The 23,301-nt window shown below is 44.0% G+C and overlaps 1 protein-coding gene across 7 annotated transcripts in view; it reads right to left on the bottom strand.

Moving 5' to 3' along the window:
- SERGEF (secretion regulating guanine nucleotide exchange factor) overlaps positions 1-23,301 on the bottom strand; it is a 218,041-nt gene that overhangs the window by 149,418 nt on the left and 45,322 nt on the right. For 6 of the 7 annotated variants that reach the window (XM_027115258.1, XM_027115262.1, XM_027115259.1 and 3 more), the window contains exon 9: positions 20,687-20,853. In XM_027115258.1, coding sequence (XP_026971059.1) covers positions 20,687-20,853 — 167 coding nt within the window. Of the gene's footprint in view, positions 1-9,224; positions 9,271-15,164; positions 15,235-20,686; positions 20,854-23,301 lie in introns of those variants that run through there. The other variant, XM_027115265.1, reaches the window with a different exon arrangement.

Here is a 23,301-nt window from a genome sequence, read left to right as displayed (position 1 = left end):
TCCAGTTCAATGTGTGACATTACAGAATCCCTGACTCTCCAGGGACTCTAGGACCCCTGATACCATGAGGAGCCCCAGACCCTCCCACCTCCTGTGGGTTCAAGATTGCAGGAGACTTTAGTCATTATTTTAAGTTGTCAGTGACTGCGACATGGGGATATATGAAGTTCATACTTGGGACTCAGGAGTAATTGACAGTGGACAAACAGGAAATGATAGCACATACTAGGAAGGAGGGTATGAGGAGACAGGAGAGGCCCTGCTCCCCCTGGATGGCTGATACAGAACCAAGTTAAACAAAGTGAACAAATAGCATCTTAATGCTAAGGAGATGCATAAACAAAGCTACAATCATCCACACTGCTCCCCAGAGGAGACAGGCAGGGATACTCGTGGCTATCAAAGGAGACTGAATTGATGAAACAGATGAGTGTGAGGGAAAGATGCTCCATTTTCACCGTGGTTTTTTGGTCCTCCTTAGCTTGGCTGTAGCCTGGCTCTCATCAGACAGTTCGCTGTGTGGGGCAGAGTCTAACAAATGTGATAAACTCTGAATGAGGGAATGTCATATTCTTGACTCCCTCTTTAAGATGGTGCCTCTATTACCTGGGGAAGGGGCAGGAATTTGGTGATGTGCTGTATTCTCCCTACCATTCCATATTTTCATATTCTCAGAAAATAAATGATACAAGAGAAGGTGGGGCAGGGCTGAGAGGAAGAGAGAGTGGCAGGATAAGAAGAAAGAGGAAGGAAGATTAGGGTAGAGGAAAGAAGTGAGAGTAGAAAAGTATATATTCATAGTAAACAAGTTGGATGACAAGGCAGGAAACATAAGGGTTTTTTCTTCCTAACATAAAAGGGATGGTGGACTTCATTACTCTGATTTTTATCCACCCACTGACCTGTCTCCACCTCCCTCCCTAGCCTGTCGGCTTCTAGGGTAATGAAGTATCAAGGTAAATCAGGCAAGAGCATTTGAGTGTGGACAGAAAAATCCACCTCAGCGTGTTGCTGAGGTGAATACAGCGTGCTGCTGCTGCCTTCCGCTGGATCATCCGGGTTTGCCTAGACATCACAGGCAGCAGGACTCCTGAGGGCCTGGGCAGCCTGGGTGGGGAAGGGGGAGTCAATGAGTCAGCAGGAAGCAAAGACACAAGGTGTATCCCCAAAGTGCAAACACAAGGAAAAGGCCAGCCCCTGGGTCAAATTCATAGCTCAGTGGCGCCCTGTCCATCTGGCAGCAGATGGCTGTTCTATTCTAGATTCAGTCATTCCCCTTGAGAAAACCTCTTTGGTAATGACGTTCTCAGTCCCTTTCTCAGTTTGCACTTAGTGCTTAGACATCATCAGGACATGCAACCAAGAACAACGCCACAAAGATTCTCAGCAATATTTGGAAAGGAGAAGGAACACAGTTGTTTGTTCATTTTATTTTTAATTAAAGGTGTTAACTGCAGAGGAAAGAGACCTACGAAAACCTTTCTAATAATGCAGACAGTACACTCTCCACCCGGGCCGCTCCTTCCCTCTTCCAGTCTAGCAAAGAAGAGGAAAGCAGAATGGGGTCTAGCAAATTAACTGAGTCCATTCTAGTAGGCTCCACACGGAAGCTGGAAGACCACTTTTCAGACCAAAAAGAGGAGTCAGAGGAAAACTGAGCCACCTCGCACCCTTGGCACTCTTCTCAATGTACTAATATCCCAGAAAGCTAACAAGGCCACCTGGGATAGTGGAAGAGACTGGGAATCTGGGTGGCAGGCCCAGCTCTGCCACTGACCTGCTGTGCAACCTTGAGCCAGGTGCTTATCTTCTCTGAGTTCTAGTGTCCCCATGTGTAAGACAGAGACAATAATATGTACCTAATTGAATATATATTATTGATTTTAGTTTTGTCTGTTAGAATTTCATATTTATGGAATCATGCAGGATGTAGTCTTTTGTATAAGGCTTCTTTCACTCAGAACTTTTTTGAGATTTCATCCATGTTGTTGGATGTATCACTTCGTTCCTTCTGAATTGCATGAATATACTACATTTCTTTATCCATTCTCCTACTGTTGGATGCTTGGACTGGTCCCAGTTTGGGGCCATAGTGAATAAAGATTCTACTTTCAGTCTATGATTCTAATTACTCTAGATACCTCATATAAGTGGAATCACACACTATTTACCTTTTTGTGATTGGCTTATTTCATTTAGCATAATGTCCTCAAGGTTCATCCTTGCTGTAGCACGTGTCAGGATTTCCTTTCTTCTTCAGGCTCAGTAATAATTCCATTGTATGGATATACCACATTTTGCTCATCCACTCATCTGTCAGTGAACACTTGGGTGGCTTCCACCTTTTGGCTATTGTAAGTAATGCTGCTATGAACATTCTTCAAGATCCCATTTCCAATTCTTTTGACTACATATCCATATGTGGAATTGCTGGATTATATAGCAGTTTTACTTTTAATATTTTGAGGAACCACCATACTGTTTTCCACAGCAGCTGCACCATTTTACATTCCCATGAACAGTGCCCGAGGGTTCCAATTTCTCTACATCCTAGCCAACACTTGTTATTTTTTTTCTTTTCTTTTCTTTTCCATAGTAGCTATCCTAATGGGTATGAGGTAGTATCTCATTGTGGTTTTAATTTCCATTTCCCTAATGATTAGTGATGCTGAGCATATGCTATTGGCCATTTGTATATCATCTCTGAAGACATGCCTATTCAAGTTCTTTTGTTCATTTCTAAATCAAGTTATTTTTATTTTTGTTGTTGACATACTGTAGTTTTATAGCAAATCTTCAAGTTAGGTATGTGAATCCTCCAACTTTTCTTCCTTTTCAAGACTGCTTTGGACATTCAAGGTCCTTTACATTTCCATATAAATGTTAGAATTAGCTTGTCTACCAGATGTCTACCAGAAGAAAAGCCTCTTAGGATTTTGATTGGGATTGCTTTAAATCTATAAGTCAACTTGGGGAGGACTGACAACACTGAGTCTTTCAATCCATGAATGTGATTTATCTTTCCATTTATTTAGGTCTTCTTTAACTTCTCACAGCACTGTTTTATAGTTTTTATGTACAGTCGTTTCAGATTTTTTTTTAAGTTTATACCTAAATATTTTATTATGCTTTGTAACATCATTGTAAAATAATTTTTTAAGATCTTCCAATTTTTTGTTGTTGCTGTATAAAAAATGTAATCAATTTCTGACTGTTGACTCTGTACTCTGTTAAATTCACTTCTTGGTTCTATCTAAAGTTATCTTATAGATTCCTTAAGATTTTCTATGTCAACAATTATGTCATCTGTGAATAAAAACAGGTTTATTACTTTCTCATTTTTAAGCCTATTATTGCTTTTTCTTACTTTATGGAACTCACTAGGAACCTCCTTCCAGTATAATGTTGAATAAAAATGGTGATAGAGGGCACACTTGCCTTAGTCTGATCTTAAAAGGAACACTTTCAATTTTTCATTATTGATTATGACATTTGCTTTCTATAAATGCCCTTTATTAGATTGCAGAAGTTCCATTCTATTTCTAATTTGCCAGAATTAGATTTATTATCACAAATGGATGTTAAAACTTTTTCCAACTTTATTGAGGTATAATTGACAAATAAAAATTGTATGTATTTAAGATGTGCAATGGAATTTGATCTACGTATACACTGTAAATGATTACTACAATCAAGCTAATTAGCACATCTATCACTTCACATAATTACTGTGTATGTGTCTTAAGAACACTTAAGATACACTACTCTCTTAGCAGATCGCAAGTATACAATACAGTATTATTAACTATACTTACCATACTATACGTTAATCTCCAGAACTTATTCATCCCATATAACTGAACCCTTTGGCAAACATCTCCCCATTTCTCCCACCGGCAACTACCATTCTACTCTGTTTTTTTTTTTTTTGGATTCCATATATATATACACCTACTTTCACTTCTGATACTGGTATTTTGTGATCTCTTTCTCTTTTTTCTTGATCAGTCGAGCTAGATACTTGTTGATACTTTCAAAGAATTGTTTTGGGTTTATTATGTTTCTCTATTTTTTGTTTCCTATTTCATTAATTTCTGCTCCTATCTTTATAGTTTCCTTCATTCTACTTATTTTGGGCTTACTTTTCTTTTTCCACCTTCTAAAGGTGGAATCTTAAGTCACTGAATCTAGTCCTTTCAAATATATGCACTTAAGTATATAAATTTCCCTAAAAGCACTGCTTTATCTGCATCCCACAAATTTTCATTATTATTCAGCCAATAAAATGGACAACCTAGAAGAAATGGATAAATTCTTAGAAATGTACAATCTCCCAAGACTGAATCAGGAAGAAATAGAAAATATGAGCAGGCCAATTACCAGTAATAAAATCGAATCAGGAATAAAAAACCTCCCAACAAACAGAAGTCCAGGACCAGACAACTTCACAGGTGAATTCTACCAAACATAATTCTACCAAACCTATCTCCTTAAACTATTCCCAAAAATTGCAGAAAAAGGAACACTTCTGAACTCATTCTATAAGGCCAGCATCACCCTGATACCAAAACCAAAGACACTACACAAAAAAAGAAAATTACAGGCCAGTATCATTGATGAACACAGATGCAAAATCCTCAACAAAATATTAACAAACTTAATTCAACAACACATTAAAAGGATCATACATCATGATCAAGTGGGGTCTCAAGGATGGTTCAATATCTGCAAATCAATGTGATGTATAATATTAATACATTGAAGAATAAAAATCATCGATCATCTCAATAGATGCAGAAAAAGCTTTTGATGAAATTCAGCATGAAGTCTTAAAATCTTTTTATTTTGAAATGAATTCAAGCAGAGAAAAGTTGCAGTACTATATAAAGAAAACTCATATTCCCAAATATTAACATTTTACCATCTTTGCTCTATATTTCCTTTCCTCTCTTTCTCCATTTTCTTTCTGAACTATCTCTGAGCCAGTTACCAAACTGATGCCCTATCACTCCAAAACATGTTAGTGTATTTGTGACCAAAACCATCAACACTCTCGACATAACAATTCAACCATCAAAACTAAAAAATTGGGACTTCCCTGGCGGTCCAGTGGTTGGGACTCTGAGCTTCCAATGCAGCGGGCGCAGGTTCGATCCCTGGTCAGGGAACGAAGATCCCACATGCTATGCGGCGTGGCCAAAAACAAAAAACAAAAACAAACTAAAAAATTAACACTGGTATGTGAGTACCAACGCAACTTCAGACTCCACTGAGATTTCACCAATTGTTCCATTAGTGTCCTGTGCAACAAAAGGATCCAGTTCACAACTGTATGTTTCATTTAGTTGCCACACCTCTTTAGAATCTTTCAATTTGGAACAGTTCCTCAGTCTGTCCCTGACTTTCAGGACCTTGACACTTGGGAAGAATGGGCCTGCTTTTGGTCACTCTCCACTTCCTTCAGGTGGTTATTTTTTTACATTTTATCTGAGTTTACAGTTGCTTTCTGTGGGGTTTGGTCCAAAAGAACTACTCCACCATTACCAGAAATGGAATCAAGATGGGATTCAACCCTCTTCTGACCACAGATGACACAAGGAAAACCTGCCTCTCTGTTTGACTAGCATGACAGTTCTCACATCTACAAAATAGGAACAGCTCCAATATGCAGCCTCATAGCATTTCATATAATTTTTCCAAACATCTATTTTATTATTATAATTAAGATGATGCCTATATGGAGTTAAAAATCAAATAGTACAGAAAAATATCAAATGAAAAGAAAAAGTCCCCCACCTAACATTAAAAGAATTATCTCTAATGAGCAGAATCTCTCCATGCTTGGCCCACCAGTGATACGAAAACTAAAGAAAACTCTGACTGAGAATCAGAAGACCTAAGTTTCCAATTCTGGTTCTACTGCTCCAAAACTGGCTTTAGGTAAGTCACCTATTCATGCAAAAAGTATTTACTTAGCTCCTGGTAGCATATTTAACCCTCTGTACCTCAGTTTCCTTATCTGTGAAATGCATAACACTATCCATCTGTTCCATATGCCTCACAGGCAGGAAAAAAATGATGCAATATTGTATGTTTGGGTATGCTGAAAGTTGAAAGCATAATACAAATGTAATAATATATCAAGTGTTAGACCTCTGGAAAAATCAACATGAAAATCATAAGACTTAGTTGGAATATGGGAGACAAATTAAAGATGAGATGTGAATGGAAGAATCTATATTTTATTTGGTTTTATATTATTATACTATCTATACCTGTACTGTCCAATACAGTAGCTACTAGCCACATGTGGGTATTTAAATTTGAATTCATTAAAATAAAATAAAATTTAAAATCAATTCCTCTGTCACACTAACTACATTTCAAGCGCTCAGCAGCCAGCTGTGGTTACCAGCTACTGTATTGGACCAATACAGACCATTTCCATCATCATATAAAGTTCTACTGGAGAGTACTGATCCATACTATTTTATATAATGTATACTCTTAACTGCCTGATATTAATGTTGTTACTGTGGAATTAATGCATAGCAACTAGCCTGCCACTATGAAACAAAACAAACAAAAAAATCTTAAAGCTAAAAAGAAATCTGGATAGGGAAGAGTTCTAACTAAACCAGAATGTTAGTGGCCTTAGAGCTTTGGAAGAACCCTTGGAATTGCTTGTCATTACACAGATTGGAAAGCTGAGGCCCAGGAAGCAGAGTCTCTGACCCCAGGTCCCACAGAGAGTTAACATTCGAGTTCGAAATGGAATCCTGGTATTTCACAGCATAGGCTTTGCAGTAGGATCTGGATTTTAATCACAACTCTCTCACTTACTAGCCATGTGGCCTTGGACAAGTGACCACCCCCAAGCCTCACTCTCCGCATCTAAAAACTGAGGAATAATAACCCAATGCTGCTCAGTTGTCCCGAGGATTAAAGGGACGATGTCTAGCATCGTCTAGCAGAGACCCCGGCACCCCACTGGGACTTGGTGGATGCTACCCGCTATCATTATTAGCTGAGACACTGCTCTTTCCACTACACCGCAAACTCCGATCGGGAAGGCTTCGGCCACCACACGCATCATCATCATGGAGCTGGTGAGTATAGGAAAGAACGGGGAAATTATGCAGCTTGGCAAAATGTGCCAGGGGAGCAGAATGATAAATGCATTGTACAGCAGTAACTATGGAACTGCTCCCACAAGTCCCCAAACAGTAGCAGAAATTTCACCTTGAGGGGTGCAAAGGGAAATGTACCATTTTCTTGCCTCTGTGCTCTTCCCCTTAAATAGGCATCTAAGGAATGGAGCACTGCAGACTGAGAAAGATGTTTATATTTCTATGACCCTCAAGCTGAGACAACTGGAGGAGTCAGCATTCTGTTTCCATTCCTCTCCTTCCAGAACGAATATATCACAACTCTGTCAGCAACCTACAGCTATCCCCACCGCCAGCAGACCTCTCCAAGCCTGCTTCTGAGTAGGTGGAGCTCAAATCCCCGAGGCTTCTTCAAGTGCCTGCTGTGTGACCTAGCCCCTTGCCCCATGCCCTTCAGGGTATGACATTCCCCCCAAATCCTAAAATACAGTGCCCACTCTCCAGCACCATATGCTATCCTCTGGAAGATGACCACACACAAGGTGCTCAGATGCTAGAGCAAAATCAAATAGTAACAGGTGAGGAGAGGTTTCCATTCAATTCTGCAACAAATCTCAACCACCTGCTTTCTGACAGGCACTGTGCCACGCACAAAAGATACAACCGCAACCAAGACATGGTACCTGCCCTCAAGTAGTTGATATTTGAAATGGCAACTGGAGTTGTCCAAAGTAGAATCAACTAGGGAAGCTCTAATCTGAGCCTTGTAAAGTGGTACAACTTGGATTTGCAGGTAAGGGGGCTGGGATTGAGATACTACGAAACTCATCCCTGTTGCCAGTATGAATGGAAACAGAAGCCCAAGAAAGGACCATGAGGAACTAAAATATCCTTTCTCAACTCTTCAAAGGCACACTTCACTGTCCCAGCTTTAAAGTGGGAGTTTCTGGTGAAGGAAAACCATTCACCTCCCCTAGTCTGTGCCCAGACACCAAAGAGGGGAGAAGGAACTGTCACAGGCTCTACCTCTTCGGGCACCACCTGGATGTCTAGGAGGGGGTGGTGAGCACCATTCTCAGTCACCTCTTTGCCCTCCAGCCTGAACAACCACCATCCAGTCACCTGGATGTCCATTAGTCCAGGACACTGCCACTGTGTTATCTCTGCCACTCCCTAGCTGTGTCCTCAGACAAGTTACTTCCCCAAGTTTTGGTTTCCTCATCTACAAAATGGGGATGTACCCTGCTCCATGGAAATGAGGTAAGAATTGAAAGTGATGTTTATACAGTGCACAATGTGTGGTACATAGTCAATGTTCAACAAATAGGAGCTATCGTTATTATTATTTCTTAAAAATCCTAATGTTCCCCATCAAGTCTTTCTTAATTGCCAACCTCTGTGCTCATACCCAAGCCTGCCAATACCATCACCAGGTTTATCATCTCAGAAGGAACCAGCCTCTTCCTATAGATCCTTCAGAAGACTGAAAAGCCTTGATCTTCTCACCCACCAAACTCAGTATCCCTCAGCCTTTAAATTTCAACTTCTCTAAGAAGCTCTGCCAAAGACTCAAGAAACCTGGCCAACAACTCTTTTCCCTGACACTGCCCCTAGATCTCTCTGCTCCCAAGTCCTCAGCTCTTACCTGTAGGAGATTTATACCATCAGTCACATCCCATTCAGAAAGCTGTAGGACTCTAGATGTCCTCCCTGTTGTCACTTTCCAAGTCCAATGCTCAAATGCACTGACAGGTAATAATGGATAAAGAGGAACACAAGAACCATGGAAATTATTCATATCAAACTCCAGCTTTTTAATAACTGACAACAATTTGCAAAGAGCTACAAGAAATGGAAGTTTCCTGAAAACCCACAGAAGACTGCATATGACAGAGAAGTCAACCAACTTAACTTACATTTGTTTGTTGCTTCATGGTTATAAAATGCTTTCATATTCATAATCATTTTGACAACAACTTGCAGAGGCAAGCCTAGTAAGCAGTATCATATCTGACAGTTGCAAAATCAGAGGTTCAGAGAAGTAAAGCAGTTTGTCCAAGAATCAAAAGACAATGTAAAGTCACTTGATTCTCCCAAGTCCTTCTTCTATTGGTTGCTCCTTCACACAGACTCTATCATCAAATGATGTGCATGCTCCAGGCTAGTAAAAAAAAAAAAAAAAACTTACACAAAAAGGATCACATGGAAATAAAACTACAGAGAAGATACTCAAGAATGACTAAATTATTATTCTAAAGTGAGGAACTTTCCTCACTCAATCCTGGGAGTGCTAGCTACAACAACACATACATTTTGTTCAGCAACCATGAGCAGTTGTCCCCAGGCAGCTCAGTCTCCTGAAGTGGCCCATGGAAGGTCCTCATGGCAGCTACAAGCAGCCTCCCAGCATCTATTAGTGGCTCCCACGCTGCCTCTTGCTTTCCTTTCTCCTTACATTTCTGGCCCCTCTGAAAAGCCAGAAGCTTCACTGTTGATTGATTGTCATAGCAGCTGCTATCTTCACATCTCTGATTCCTTCCATTTCTGCTACCCACAGCCAGTACGCCCCATCTTGGATGACACCAGGCATCCAGTAAAAACAGCTCTCATCCAAAGAGCAATCTGCAGATGCAGGAGGTGGCCACCAGCACTGACAGCGTTCCCACAGAGAGAACCACTACATCACAGAAGGGAATTACACAATCATACAAAGACTAACTTCTTCCTTCTAGTCATAATTTGGTGGTCCCACTACCAAACGGCCTGGGGTCTTCGGGTTCTGAAGGTTACATGCCAAAAGCATGGCCTGGTTTGCTTCCTTGGAAGTGACAAGAGCAATGTTTTCTCTTTATCTACCTCGTGGGGTGCCTACCAGCCAAGGCCTCAGAGGCTCAGGACACTGCAGGCCAAGAAGAGGCTGGAACTGGATGGGATTACCTTTGGGGAAGAGGGGTGACTACAGGCTTGGTTCCTAAGGCAGCCATTCAATATAACGTACCCAAAGGGGTCTGGCAGAGAGAGGCTTGATTCAGGCCCTTGCCAATATCAAAGAAGGCCTCCAAGCAGGAAGCTCTGAGCAGCAATAATCCTTGGAATCAAACACTTGGCACTCTACTGGGGAATTCAGAACAAGGTCCTGAACAGTGACCAGGGGTCCAGAACACAGAGTCCAGGCCCCGGGCAATGAGACTGGCAAAATCCAGGCTCTGCTCAGGGTAGGGTTCCTATGCTAGTGGAACTGGAAGAGAGGTCCAGCTGTCTGTCTGGGAGGGAGAAAGCATTTAAGAAAGGCAAAAGGAAGGCCAGGGTTCATCACAGCCAAGGAGCCAGGCCTCCAGCAGCCCACCAAATGCCAGATCTGGAATCGCAAGAGGTCTCAGGGACAAGGGAGGTTGAGGAAAGGTGGAAAAGGGCTTCAGGGACAGCAGTCCAACAAGAGTCAAGGAAGTGGGGTAACGGCACCAAGCAAAGAAAAACTGAGAAAGAAAGAAGAGGCAGGTCTGTTAGGCTGAATGGCAGGAATACTGAGATGAATATAAGACATCGTCCTTGTTATCCATTGTTGGGGGGGGGCGGGGAGTAGTTGTCCAAGCAGCCAAGGGCAAAGGAAAGCAGAAGAACCAGAAGAATCAAAGACCCGGAAGTATCAAACAACGTGACGATTTCGTTGGTTTGACACAGATGTATTGCAAGGTGCAAGGGAGAGACTGGTAGAAGGTGAGGCTGGATATTGACAGGGGCGGTATCAAGAAGAGCTTTTTATGACAAGCCCGAGATTATAGACATCATCCTAGATGGGAGGCCAAAAAGCAAAGGTATACATTCATCCATATAATAATTATTTGTTGAGTACCTACTGTGTGCTGGGCACTAATTAAGGTGATGGAGACACAGTGATGAACAAGGCCTACAGTCACACTCTAATAACCGCATTCTTTGCACAACTAGCTGTGGAGATTAGGGATTGTGTGTTTCTCCTACCTCTTGAGGGCAGAGGTTGGGTCTTATTCTCCTCTATTTCCAGAAGGCTCAGCTAAGTTTCTTCCATATAGTACCTTTCCAATAAGTGTTTATTGTGGGAATAAATGCTTCCTGTATTTTCTTTATTTTTCAATTGAAGTATAGTTGATTTACAATGTTGTTAATTACTGCTTACAGCAAAGTGACTCAGTTATACATATATACATTCTCTTTCATATTCTTTTCCATTATGGCTTATCATAGAGTATTGAATATAGTTCCTGTGCTATATAGTAGGACCTTGTTGTTTATCAATCTTATACATACCAGTTTGCATCTGCTAATCCCAAACTCCCAATCCATCCCTCTCCCACCTCCCTCCATATTTTTTAAAATCTTTTTTTTAAAATAAGAGCATAATATGATCAGATTTATATTTTAGTACATCATTTTGGCAGCTGGGTGGGGGCACCTAGAAGGTGCACAAACTAGAGACAAGGGGTTCTCAACTAAGGGGTGGTCACTGTCACTAGGCAATAGATAATGGGGGTCCAAGCTAGAGGAACAGTGGTGTAGATGGACGTAGTTTTAGTGCCCTGGCCAATCGATTCACTTAGAGCTCACTCAGCCTTCACAGACCTTGTATTTCTCTCATCAAACCACTGCAGCCTCCTTTGAAGCCTCTGTTGGCTTCTGTTTTCACTCTAAACCTTGGCATGATTTACTTTCACCCTGGGACAGCCCTGTTTTCAAGGTCAAAGCCAACAAAAGACAGCTGGTCAACTCCAGGGTGACCCCGGGCACGGCCTGGGGCAGTCGTAATGCTGCAGAGCATGGTGGTGACACACGAGGTCACTGGAGTTTAAATCAGCGCTGATGAATTTCCTCTGCCGCTGAGAGGAAGCACCGGAGACATCCTTGCTGTTGATGCTGATGGCTACCTCAAAAGACAGGAATTCACCCTCCCCGGCCCTGCATGGAGATTGGCTGTGGGTTACCAAGCACCTGGCCTCCGACATTTTCACTGGTTCTGATTTTAAGAAGTATTTACCACAAAATCCAGGACAGTTCTTTGTAGCTCCTAAGATCTCAAGTGATTAAGACAGAAGAGCAGCTCTGATTCAGACTTATAATAAAACCTGTGTCTGAAGCATAGAGGGGCTCACTTGTCATGAACCCAACAGTAACTCTTTTGTACAGCCCTTTAGAGTTTATAAAAGCCCTTTTGTAGCTTATTTGCATCTTTCAATAGCTCTGTAGGCAACGTAAAGCAGATATTATTACTCCCATTTTGTAGACGAGAAAACTAAGGCTTGGAGAGGTTTTGACTGGCCCAAAGTCATATGAGTTGTCGGTGACAGAGCAGAAATTCCAACCCTGGTCTCACTCCACATTCAAGCCTCTGTCCATCACACCTCCAACTCTAGCAAGCACTAGGGTTTACCACAATCATGAGTTAATGTCTCTGTCCCAGTCCTCACTGACACCAGTCCTTTCCTTTCTGCTTTTCCTCATAAGACAGTGACCCAGATTACGAGTCTGGAGAGTGCTACCAGGTCTCCGTCAGACCCAACTACCATGCAGTGATAGCCAAAGCCAGGGCCCAGGGCCACATTCTGATCAGAACTGTCCAGAGAGGAAGCTGTTGGTGCACAGGGTTAGCTATGAGAAGAAGGAGGGCTCTGAGAGCCAGATTCAAGTCCCTGTTCTGCCATGTAGTATATAACCTTAAGCTCATGACAGCTTTCTCTTTGAACCTCCATAGAATAAGGGCAGCAACATCTGCTCTACCCACCACTCAGGGATCAGAGCCAGTAATGGAATATTTCTTCTCCCGTTTCCAGGCAGTTACCAGATTGTGCTGGATGCACCCACTACAGAGTAAAGTAAACTAGCCCCTCCATGGAGGCCTCCCTGCAGTAACCTCAACACGCAGGCAGACAATTTGTCTTTCAATCTAAGCAGGAAGATTTAAGCCACCCAACAGGCGCTCTCACATGGTTTCAGCACACTTCTGCTGACCATTTACTTTGTACCGAGCCTGGCCCTAATTATACAAAGATAAATAAGACAGTGTGGGCCTTCAAAAGACTCTAGGTTTGATTTAGAGACGGACATGTTAATAAGTACTGTATTACTAATAAACACGGTATTCCAGCATTGGGCAGCAACTCTGTCTTTTTGTTGTGAATTCTTGGCACACTGTACGGTGCTGCCCACAGTAGGATGCAGTAAACATTTACTGAATAAATAAATAAAACTAACATAAAACATGACGACAAAGGGTACACACACTTCAATGAAAGAATTGCTCTTCTCCACCTGGAAGCTTCCATCTTCCCATATCCCCTTTTCTCTTTACTCCTGTCCTGAAAGAAAAGGATCCTTCCTTCTTGTCAGAACTAACCCCTTCACGGTGATTTCCCTCCTCTCCCTCATCTCCTTGGAGGCCTTGCTCCAGCCATCCTGCCTCTCTCTTGCATCTGTCCTCAGAAGCTTTCTCTCTCTTTCTTTCCCTCTCTCTAATCCTTGCTTTCAGCCTTCTGACCCACCTCAGGTTCCCCGAACTTACAAAACTAACTTGAACCAAGCTCTTCTTTCGAGTTCCTGAGCTCGTCCCCACCCTCCTTTGACCACCGAATCTCTCGATTCTGTTGTTTGCACCTGCAGCCTGTATTTCTCCTCACCCTTTCATTCACCCCATGTCCTTCGAAGCTGCTCTCAGAAGCGTCACCACCCCTCCCCAACACCAAGGCCAGTGGTCTTGTCTCAGTCTCCAAGCTCCCTGACCTCCCTGCTGAAATCCCCTTGGCTTCTGCGACACTGCAGCTCCTGGCTTGCTTTCTCCCTCTCTTGTCAATACTCAGTCTCTATCTGGCTGCTCTTCCTCTGCTTTCCTCTCAATGCAAGTTCTTGCCAAGATTGCCTTGTTACTTCACATTAGCTCCCTTGAGAACTAATTTAATGTCAAAGCTTCCAACTCAGGAAGGCTTTCCAGTCACCACCTCCACCGCAACCACCCTGAGCCCAACCCTGCAGAGTCCAACAGAACCATAGGGACTAAAAGTGCAAGAAAGAAAAGGTCCCCAAGGATAGGGGAAGGGATGGGATCAACATGGTTTCAATGTCAGACTCTCTCACAGCCTCTGTCACATTCTGCTTGTCCTGCAATGAACTTATCTTAGTTCTGCCACCAGCTCACAAGCTCCTAAGACAGGATCCATCCCACTCTTCTCTGCTCCCCACATTCGGCGAATGTTGTGCTCGGACAGACGGGCACACATAAGCATTTTCCAGATAAAAGAAGAAAAAGTGAAGATGAATAGGCGTGAAAGCACTTGGTAAATTGGAAAGCACTAAAGGACTAGAAGCCTCACCATCAACAGACTTCGTAAGAAACTTCCGGGTTGTTCGGGCACATTGCAGCGTCGGTGCCTGTCCTCTGGCTCTGCATGACATTTGATGCCCAAATGCCTGAGAACATGGAAATGCCTATTCTGGAACTGGCCTGGGATTGAGAGGCACAGACTACAGCGACAGAGAGAGAGAAGAGGAGCTGTAAAGGGTCTCACCCTCTGAGACCACCTCCTTCTCATGTGCTCAGTCAGTAAACATCCACTAAGCACCTATGAGGTGCCGGGAGCTATTCCAGACACTGGGAACACAGCTTTGAACAAGATGACGAGGGCCCGTGCCCTCCTGGATATTATATTTCAGTGAGAAGAGATGATAAATACAAATAAAAGAAAACAGCAGGTAGTAAATAAATGCTTCTGTATCAGATGCTTTACCATCTCTTTCAAACAAAACAGCCCTGGCTGGTGGCTCTTTCTCTCTCCTGAGTGTTCACACGGACAAACCCAGTCCCCTGCTTTGAGGTTTGTTTTGTGTTTTTCTCCCCGTTAGGTCAGCAGCTACAGCACAGATGTGCTAGCTTCTCTAATCTCCAGCAAAACCGTGTTTGGATGAACACTGCTACCCCATTTGAGGAGGCCTCTGAAACCACTACACCTGGAAGGTTTGGGCAGCCTGGCCGCCATGGTCTCAGAGACCTACTGCCCCTCTGAGAAGAGCGATGATGCTGCGGATACTTACCAGAGAGCTACTTGGGGAGGCTTTTTCAGGTTGTGTTCATCTGTCAGAGCCCTCCGGACTCAGCTGATCGCTGGTGGTAGATTTTTGTGTTATTTAGGGCACTGAAGTCCCACAGTCTTGACACAAACTTAAAATTAGAAATGCATTAAATATAGGAAAGGAGGAAGGTCATTCAGGAAAGGCAGCCTTCCGAGGGAGCTGCAGGACAAAGACACCCTGGAAACTTCCAGGTTCATTAATGTGTTTTACACAGCATTCCAGTGGTATTTCTCCTTCAGAAATAACACTGTGGAAAGCGTAGGGGACTGGCTCAAACCTCAGCTAACACAGCGGAGTGAGTGACTCTGCAAACTAAAAATAGCTTCTTTCCCACTCATTCTGACAGATTTCACTTAGACCCTGTGCACAGGCTGATTCTCCAACAAACAGTTTTAGTCCTGCAGCAAAATGAGGGCTGGTGGCATTTGGGCTTGACAATTACCCAATCCCTGGTTCGACTCTAGTTTATTTCCACGTTTCCTGCTGTTGCTCCAATGGCTGCGTGTATGCACACACGTGCACGTGTGCACTGAGCTCCCTGCCTGGCATTTGGTGCTCCTCAACCAAACTTGGGCAGAATTCAAACCAGGAACATGACTCAGGACCATGGCTGCACACTGAGCCCAGAGCAAGGTTCTCAGAAACACCGGGAAGGCTCTTTGTCTCAGGTCTTCTCCTAATTCCCCGCTAGCCTCTCTGGGCCTCAGTTTCCTCAATTATAAAATAAGGGTAATCATTCCTATTCTGGCCTATTTCACAGCATCACCCTGGGATCAAAAGAGATAACGTATGCAAGAGTTATTTTCCTTTAGACATACTCCTATCAGAAGGATGGATGGCAGTGATGGGGTAGGTGAAACAGGCAGCCAGACTACAAAACTAGGCTGGACCACTGGAAGGGACAGGCATCCCGACTGTACCAGGAGCTAAAAGCAGATCCAGATTCACAGCCTTAGCTCATGTTGTCCCCTCTGCCTGGAATGTCCTTCTCCCTTTGCTAAACTCCTACTCATTTTTAAGAACCCAGTCCAAACACTTCTTTTTGTTAGTGTCTTCAGAATAAATTATTCCACCTTCACTGCTCCCTTAGCCTTTCGTACACACCTCTAACAGCACTTTTCACTCTACAGGGTAAGGAATTTATTTACATACGTGGAGGTTCTTTGAGGGCAAAGATTATTCTTTATCTTTGTATCCACTTCCCCACCCACCACCACTGTGTGGTCAAAGCAAGTGTATGGTAAGTGTCAACCAATGTTCACTGGGTTGACAAGGAATGGACAAGAACCCAAAGCCAAGAAGGGGGTAAACCCAGGAGACATGCACACAGGTGGGACAGCCGGCACAGAGCCAGTGGAGGCGGTGGCGGGAGGAGAATCCAGGAAGGTAAAGTCACCAAGGTCTGCCTGTTCCCGGCAATAAGGTCACAGCCACAGGGACAGGAGTCAAAGCCAAACTGCAAGTCCTGGGAGGGCCAGGTGGGAGCATCATACTAAGTCCCAGTGACCTAAGATGGAACAGGAAGCCCTGGGGACAAGGAACAAGGGCAGAGAACAGAGCCAAGGCGAAGAGGCAGAGCAAGGCTCAAGTGGTACTGAAGTCTGGAACTTCTAGATTAGTTAACATTGCCAGGTCTGCCAAAGTTGAGCCAGCAGCTTGGGGTTGAGTGATTTTGGCTATGACACCAAGGGACTCTAGAGGCAGGAGTCATTACAAATGTAAGTAGTGATCGTTTCCATAAAATAAGAATCAGAGATGGAAGGGACTCTTAGATCTATGAGAAACTTTATAGGAATTGCCTGGTCTAACAACCTCAAGCTACGTATCGGGGAACTAAGGGTAAGGAGGAAAGGGGTTTGCCCAAGTTCACCCAGTCAGGGCAGAACCATGGCTAGAACCCAGGCCTTCTGACCCCCAATCCAGACCTTGTCCCCCAGAGGCTGTTGACCTCCTGATGGTCCCACTAACACACCAGATACCCTGCTGTAGCTGCTTCAGAATCTTAGGGGAGCCCCCACTGTACCCACTAAGTGAGTACAGGCACTTCTTCCTGTGAAGTGCAGGCTTCCATCTTTGAGTGGACTTCAGAGCCAATGTTCCACAGGAAATGGCCAGGGAGCACCCCACCAGGAGCTTGGAAAGCAAAAAGCCGCTGGTGTGTATGTTTGCTGTCAGAGAGCAAACAAACAGTGCGTTCACACGCACCCTGCCCTGACATGCGCATGGGGGTAATCCCAACCACGGTGCTCTCCCTGGAATTTTCCAAGAGGGGCTAGAGAGGGCCAGTACCTAAGGCAAAGCTGACAGTGCACAAAACATACAATCTTCAGTCTTTAGCACTGTAAGAACATTGAACAAAGGCCCGTCTGGTTTAAAATCTCAGTCTTTCTCAGGCTAGAGATGAGACATGGCTCAGAAGAAAAGAACTGAGACTCTCAGGGAATCAGAGACCCTGAGTCCCGGAACTTTCGTGCAGGTGAGGGTACATATGCACCGTTACTTCATCCATACAGAAAGTATGTGAGCTTCAAGTTCCTCAAGTCCAAGCCCCAGCCCCACTGTTTACCTACTGTGTGATCCAAGGCCAGTGACTTACCCATTAGTCTCCTTATTCTTAAAGCAGTGATTATAACACCTGTGCCCAAGTTTATTGTGAAAAGGAAAGAATATATGTAAAGCATTTAGCATGCTGCCTGGACCATAATAACCACCAGGTAACATTGTGTTTATTTTCTTTCTTTTGTTCATGGGAAGGGCTGGTCATACCACAGTCCAGCTCTGTCTACCTGTGCTTTCCCCTCCCACGTGGCTGTCTCTCTGGACCCTTCTGGGCAGACATCCTACCTGAGGCCTCAGCCCAGACAGCTCACTCCTCCCTCTGCTTATCCCTGGATATAGAAGAAGGTAACTGGCCAGCTATGGGACACTCAGGTCCTTGAAGGTCAGGTTACCAGTTTAGTCCAAGGCTGTTCCTGTCTCCCCAGGTGTCTGTGCACCTCCCTGGCCAAGCTCCTGCCAGGGTATCACACAGTTTAGCACAGCTCTTGTCTTTTCCAAGGTGAACGCACCCCTAGCAGCTTATAGCTCTGGCCCTCCAGCAAATAGATGCCTGACAGGCCAGACCGGGACATGAACAGCAGAGAGAATTCCCAGACCCAATCTACCAGCAGGAGACAGCCTGGGGTCTGAACCTGCAGTGAGACCAGTGAGAACACACATGAGCACCAGCTCCCCAGAGACCAGAGCACAGATGGAGGGGAGCACGAAAATGAAGCTGCCATAGGGCTCGGGGCTCAAGCCGACTCCTCCCATTGCCCTGCCAAGAAGCTAAATAATTTAAGTCGCATCAATATGAGGCTCTTTGGCTATATGCTTACACTGGCCATGTCTGTTACAGCGCTGCACAGCGCGGCTACCACACAGCATTCAAAGGTTCCAAAGGGAAGAAGAGAAAGGACCCAAGAGTTACTGAGTGCCTAGAGAATGCCAAGAACTTGGCATGTAATCCTCATCGATGACCTTCTGTGGTAGGTATTATTACCCTCATCTTACCAATAAAACCAGAGACTCAGAAAAACCCATGAAGCCTCTATGCCCCTGCTGTGCTACCTGACCACAAAGTCTTAAGTGTTCTGGGAAAGAAAAGGAAAGCTAAAGAGTCTAAAGCACCATGTATCAAGCTCTCAGCACCTTCCCTCACTAAGCAGACAGCACTAGCTTAAGTACTGCATTCCCTCTTTCACTGGAGTCAACTTCTTTCAAACAGAATCTAGAGAAATACAGCAAAAGCCATGAAGATGCTCATGGCCTTTGCCCCTGCAATTTCATTCCCAAGATTTTGCCTTAAAGAAACAGTTCAACAGGGTATTCACTGCAGAGTTCACTATAGTGACCAAAAAAAAGGGTAATGATCTAAATGTCCAACATTCACAGAATGACTTGGAAAATCCCAGAATCTCCAAATCATATATTATACAGCCATTTTAAATGAGCTTTAAAGACCAAGACAAAACAAAGCAAAGCATTTGTGATAAATTACCACTGAATAGAAAACATTATAAATGCCACCACTATAACTTTGTAAAGTATGTACATGTGTATACGCAGAAAAGGAACATAGTTGTGTTAGGGTGGTAAGATTATGGGTGGTTTTATTACTAGTATTACCATGTCTAAATTGTCCTTGTGGTGTTGTTCAGTGCCTTTACAATTAAAGAAAAAGAGACAGACAGACTGACAGACTCAACCCAGCACCAAGGAAAGGCCCAGGAGGACCAGGGCTGGGATGTAAGGCAGAAATTGAGAACCGTCCTACATACCCGGAAGGAGGAGGCCAGGCAGGCCCCAGGGGAAGGGAAGCCCTCTAGGTATGGAGAGGGTTGTAATTAGTCTGATGCTAATTACAGAAGTCTCACTAGTTTATTAATTTTTTTTTTTTTTTTTTTTTTTGCGGTACGCGGGCCTCTCACTGTTGTGGCCTCTCCCATTGCGGAGCACAGGCTCCGGACGCGCAGGCCCAGCGGCCATGGCTCACGGGCCCAGCCGCTCCGCGGCATGTGGGATCTTCCTGGACCAGGGCACGAACCCGTGTTCCCTGCATCGGCAGGCGGACTCTCAACCACTGCGCCACCAGGGAAGCTCTAATTTTTTTTTGACAGACTGAATGAAGACTGAATTCCTTCATTAAGCCAACTTGGGTTCAGAGGCACATTTCCTGAGTGGCCATCCCCATTCTTCTCAAAAACCTAGCCCTTTCTTTTTTTTTTTAAGGACAGCAGTAAAGTAAAATTTAGTAACAGAAACACATACCCTGGAGAAATTAAGACTCCTGCCTTAAATACAGAAATTCAAGACATTTCAGGGAACTAAAGGGGCTTGAATAAACAACTGAACTACCATGTTTTCTATACTGGGAAGTATAAACAAAAGAGCAAAATACTCAGCTTAGTATTAACGGCCCCTCTGATCAGGTTCCAACCTTCTGATATTACTTCTTATTCAGCCCCACAGACACACCGTGCTCCAGCCAGACAGAACTACCAGTGCTCCCCAAACACTTTCTTCCCTTTCCCACTCCCGTGACTTTGCTCCAGCTGCTGTGCCCACTGGAAAGTCCTCCTCTCTCTCACAGTGCCTGCTCAAGTCTCCCCATCCTCCAAGGCACAGCTCAAAGCCGTGTCCTCCACAAAGCCGAACCCAGTCCTGTACCCTGAACTCATCTCTCACTCTCTGAAGTGGATCCAGAGCCCCTGGAACCTTTGAAGGAGTCACACACAGTCTGCCCTGCGGCACAGGTATCCAGGTTACTGCCTTTTCTACCATATTAAACCCAAGCAACTTGAAGCAAGGACCCCTTCAGGCTTTTGCATGGAACCCACTATAAGGCCTAAACTATAAGCACACAGGTAGGCTCTCAGTGAATGCTCCCCTGAAAGATAAGGAAAAGAAACGCATCACCTCTGCGGAAAGAGATCACTTCCTACCTCAGTTGCTCCCGTTAAGCAATGCAGAGAGGAAGGTGTGCTCTTTGATGGCCTGGAGCAGCGGATGGATGGATCCTGCTTCTTTGGTTTCCAGCCTTCATGAGACTCCAATGTCCTCCCCAGTTGACCGTAGTCTGCTCGGCCCCAGGTAAACACCTTGCCAGTTTCTAAAAAAAGAAAAAAAAATTATTTGAATTAAGGCTATATTCCACAGCTGTGCTCTCATGGGTAAGCGAAGAATTACAAGAGAAAGTATGATCATTAATTTTGGTACCAACTACTATGTAGCAGGAGCCTTCCTATCTTCCTGTAAAGAAAGTGTGCATATTCACGTGTTTATAGATGTGGGAACTGAAGTTCAGAGAGGTGAGATGTATGACTTAACCAAGATCAAACAAGGGCTGAGTGTCAAAGTTGGATTCCAACAGAGGCTACTTCTACGGGTTGGGTTCCTGCATTTTAACAGATATGGACATGGCCACAGAGAACACCTCAAGGGCATTGTATGGCCTATGCACCCTCTCCCCTCCCCCACACCCTCCTTGTACTTTGCAGGGACAGAGGATGTCTGTTCTCAGGCTCCCCTCCCTCTCACCCAATCCAGAGCCCTCTGTCAGCCACCTTGAGGTTCCCCAGGCTCCGGACTTGCCCCAGGCCACAGTCTCTCAGGGCCTTACTCTGAGTTCAATTAATGGCCAGTTTCATGTGTTTTTCCCTCCATGTAACATCGAGGACCTTTCAGAGTCTATGCTCTTACCCACAGGAGCAATTCTAATAGTCCCAAGGTGAGTGCCTATGTGTGCTAGAGGGAAGGGAGTGAGAGAAGGAAAAAAAAAGACAAAATCATTTACAGCCAGAAAAGCATTCAGTCCCCCAGATGCACCATCTGGGAAGCTGGCCAGTGCTAAAGACGAATGAAGAAAACGAAGTTTGAAAAAAAGAAATGGCCTTTTTTCTCCCAGATAAGAGAGAAGTCACCAAACTTATTCAGCTGTACCAAGTGCCACATTTGTTATTTCAACAGAAATGCAAAATCTGATGAGGCATAGATTATTAACAGATTCTCTGCAATAAATATGCATAACCATGTGCGCCGTATAAATTCTTTATACATGTTTATTTTAACAAAGAGAAACTTTGCTTAAGAGACAAAACACCAAGTAATGCATATTAAATTCTAGACAAATCTACTACATACTCTGTGTTTAGTATCAAAGCTTCATCTGGTCCCACATTCAACATATGGTTTATAGTGTCAGTTAAAAAACAACCAGAGACTCATAGGGGAAATGTCAGAATTTTGAAGGGGTACAGGGCTCTGCAGGGATACAGTTCTCAGGATCAATCTGCTCACGGACACCAAAATAGACACCAAGAAGTTCTTCCAGGCTTCCTCAAAGAGGGAACAAAGTCTGTGCAACCCATGGGGTACCATATATATTACAAGAACAGGGAGAGGGTCCATTCAGATGTGTTATTTCATGGCCTCACAAGTGCTATTCCTTTTGCCATGGATGCCCTTTCCTTATATCATTCATTTGATAAACTATGGCTCAACCTTCAGAGTCCAGCTCATGGACCACCAGTTTTGCAAAACCTTTCTTGACTTCTTAATTCTCCACAGAATGGGTGAAACCCTCCCTCCTCTGATCTACCTTTACTACTGTACTCATCAACTACTAGGATCCCATTTAACAGGTGGGAAAATTAAGGTTCAAAGGAGTGACCAGCCCAGGGTCACACAGTTAAGCCACACTCCTTCTACTAGCTCATGGTACCACTCTGTATTGGTTAATCACACTGGCCCAAATCACTGCATAAACACACTTACTTCACTTCTGTAGGATTAGCCCCCCAAAAAGCTCATGCGCCCAGGACCCACAAAGCATCCCAAGCTGGCAAACTGTCCCTCTGCTTGAGCTGGCTGGGATTTACAACCAGACTGCCTTAGCAGAGAGATTCCCAAGAAGCCAGAGGATGAGACTGTTACTTCTTAAAGGATCCTAGCATTCCTCTGCTGAGAAGAACTGGCAAGTTGCTAACTGCAAGACTACAGAAAGAATTATGTTATCACAAACCCCACCGTGAATCCTTTCTTATCAAGTAAAACATCTTAGAACCTCCTCTGCTATTGATTATTGATGTCCAAGACAGGCAAGACTGCCAGAATATGGTGCTACCATGATTACATTTCCAATAACAATTCAACCATTCCACTTACGTAGCACTTTTCACCTTCAAAGCACTTTACAAAGATGAACTAATTAATCTTCATGCTCCCTGGGGAGGCCACAGACATTTTATTACAGACAACCAGGCTGACTGGATGGCCAGCCTTTGGGTTCCGACCTAAGTTTGTGCAGTCAGGTAGGTACACTCCCTGAAGCTGTCTGTCTGCTTCTCCCCAAAATATACTCTGCATCAGAAGGCTCACAGGGACAGAGGAGGCTCTTTTTCCTTTAAACAGACTTTTATTGACCACCTCCCAGGAGCTCAGCACATTAACAGACAATATCTCAATTAATCCTCAAAAATTCTGTGAAGGGCTTCCCTGGTGGCGCAGTGGTTGAGAGTCCGCCTGCCGATGCAGGGGACACGGGTTCGTGCCCCGGTCC

Source organism: Aethalodelphis obliquidens, unplaced genomic scaffold (assembly GCF_003676395.1).
Source record: "Aethalodelphis obliquidens isolate GAN/ISIS:26980383/991018 unplaced genomic scaffold, ASM367639v1 scaffold14, whole genome shotgun sequence".
In the NCBI taxonomy this organism is placed as follows: Eukaryota; Metazoa; Chordata; class Mammalia; order Artiodactyla; family Delphinidae; genus Aethalodelphis; species Aethalodelphis obliquidens.
This window is presented reverse-complemented; position numbering and strand designations above follow the sequence as displayed.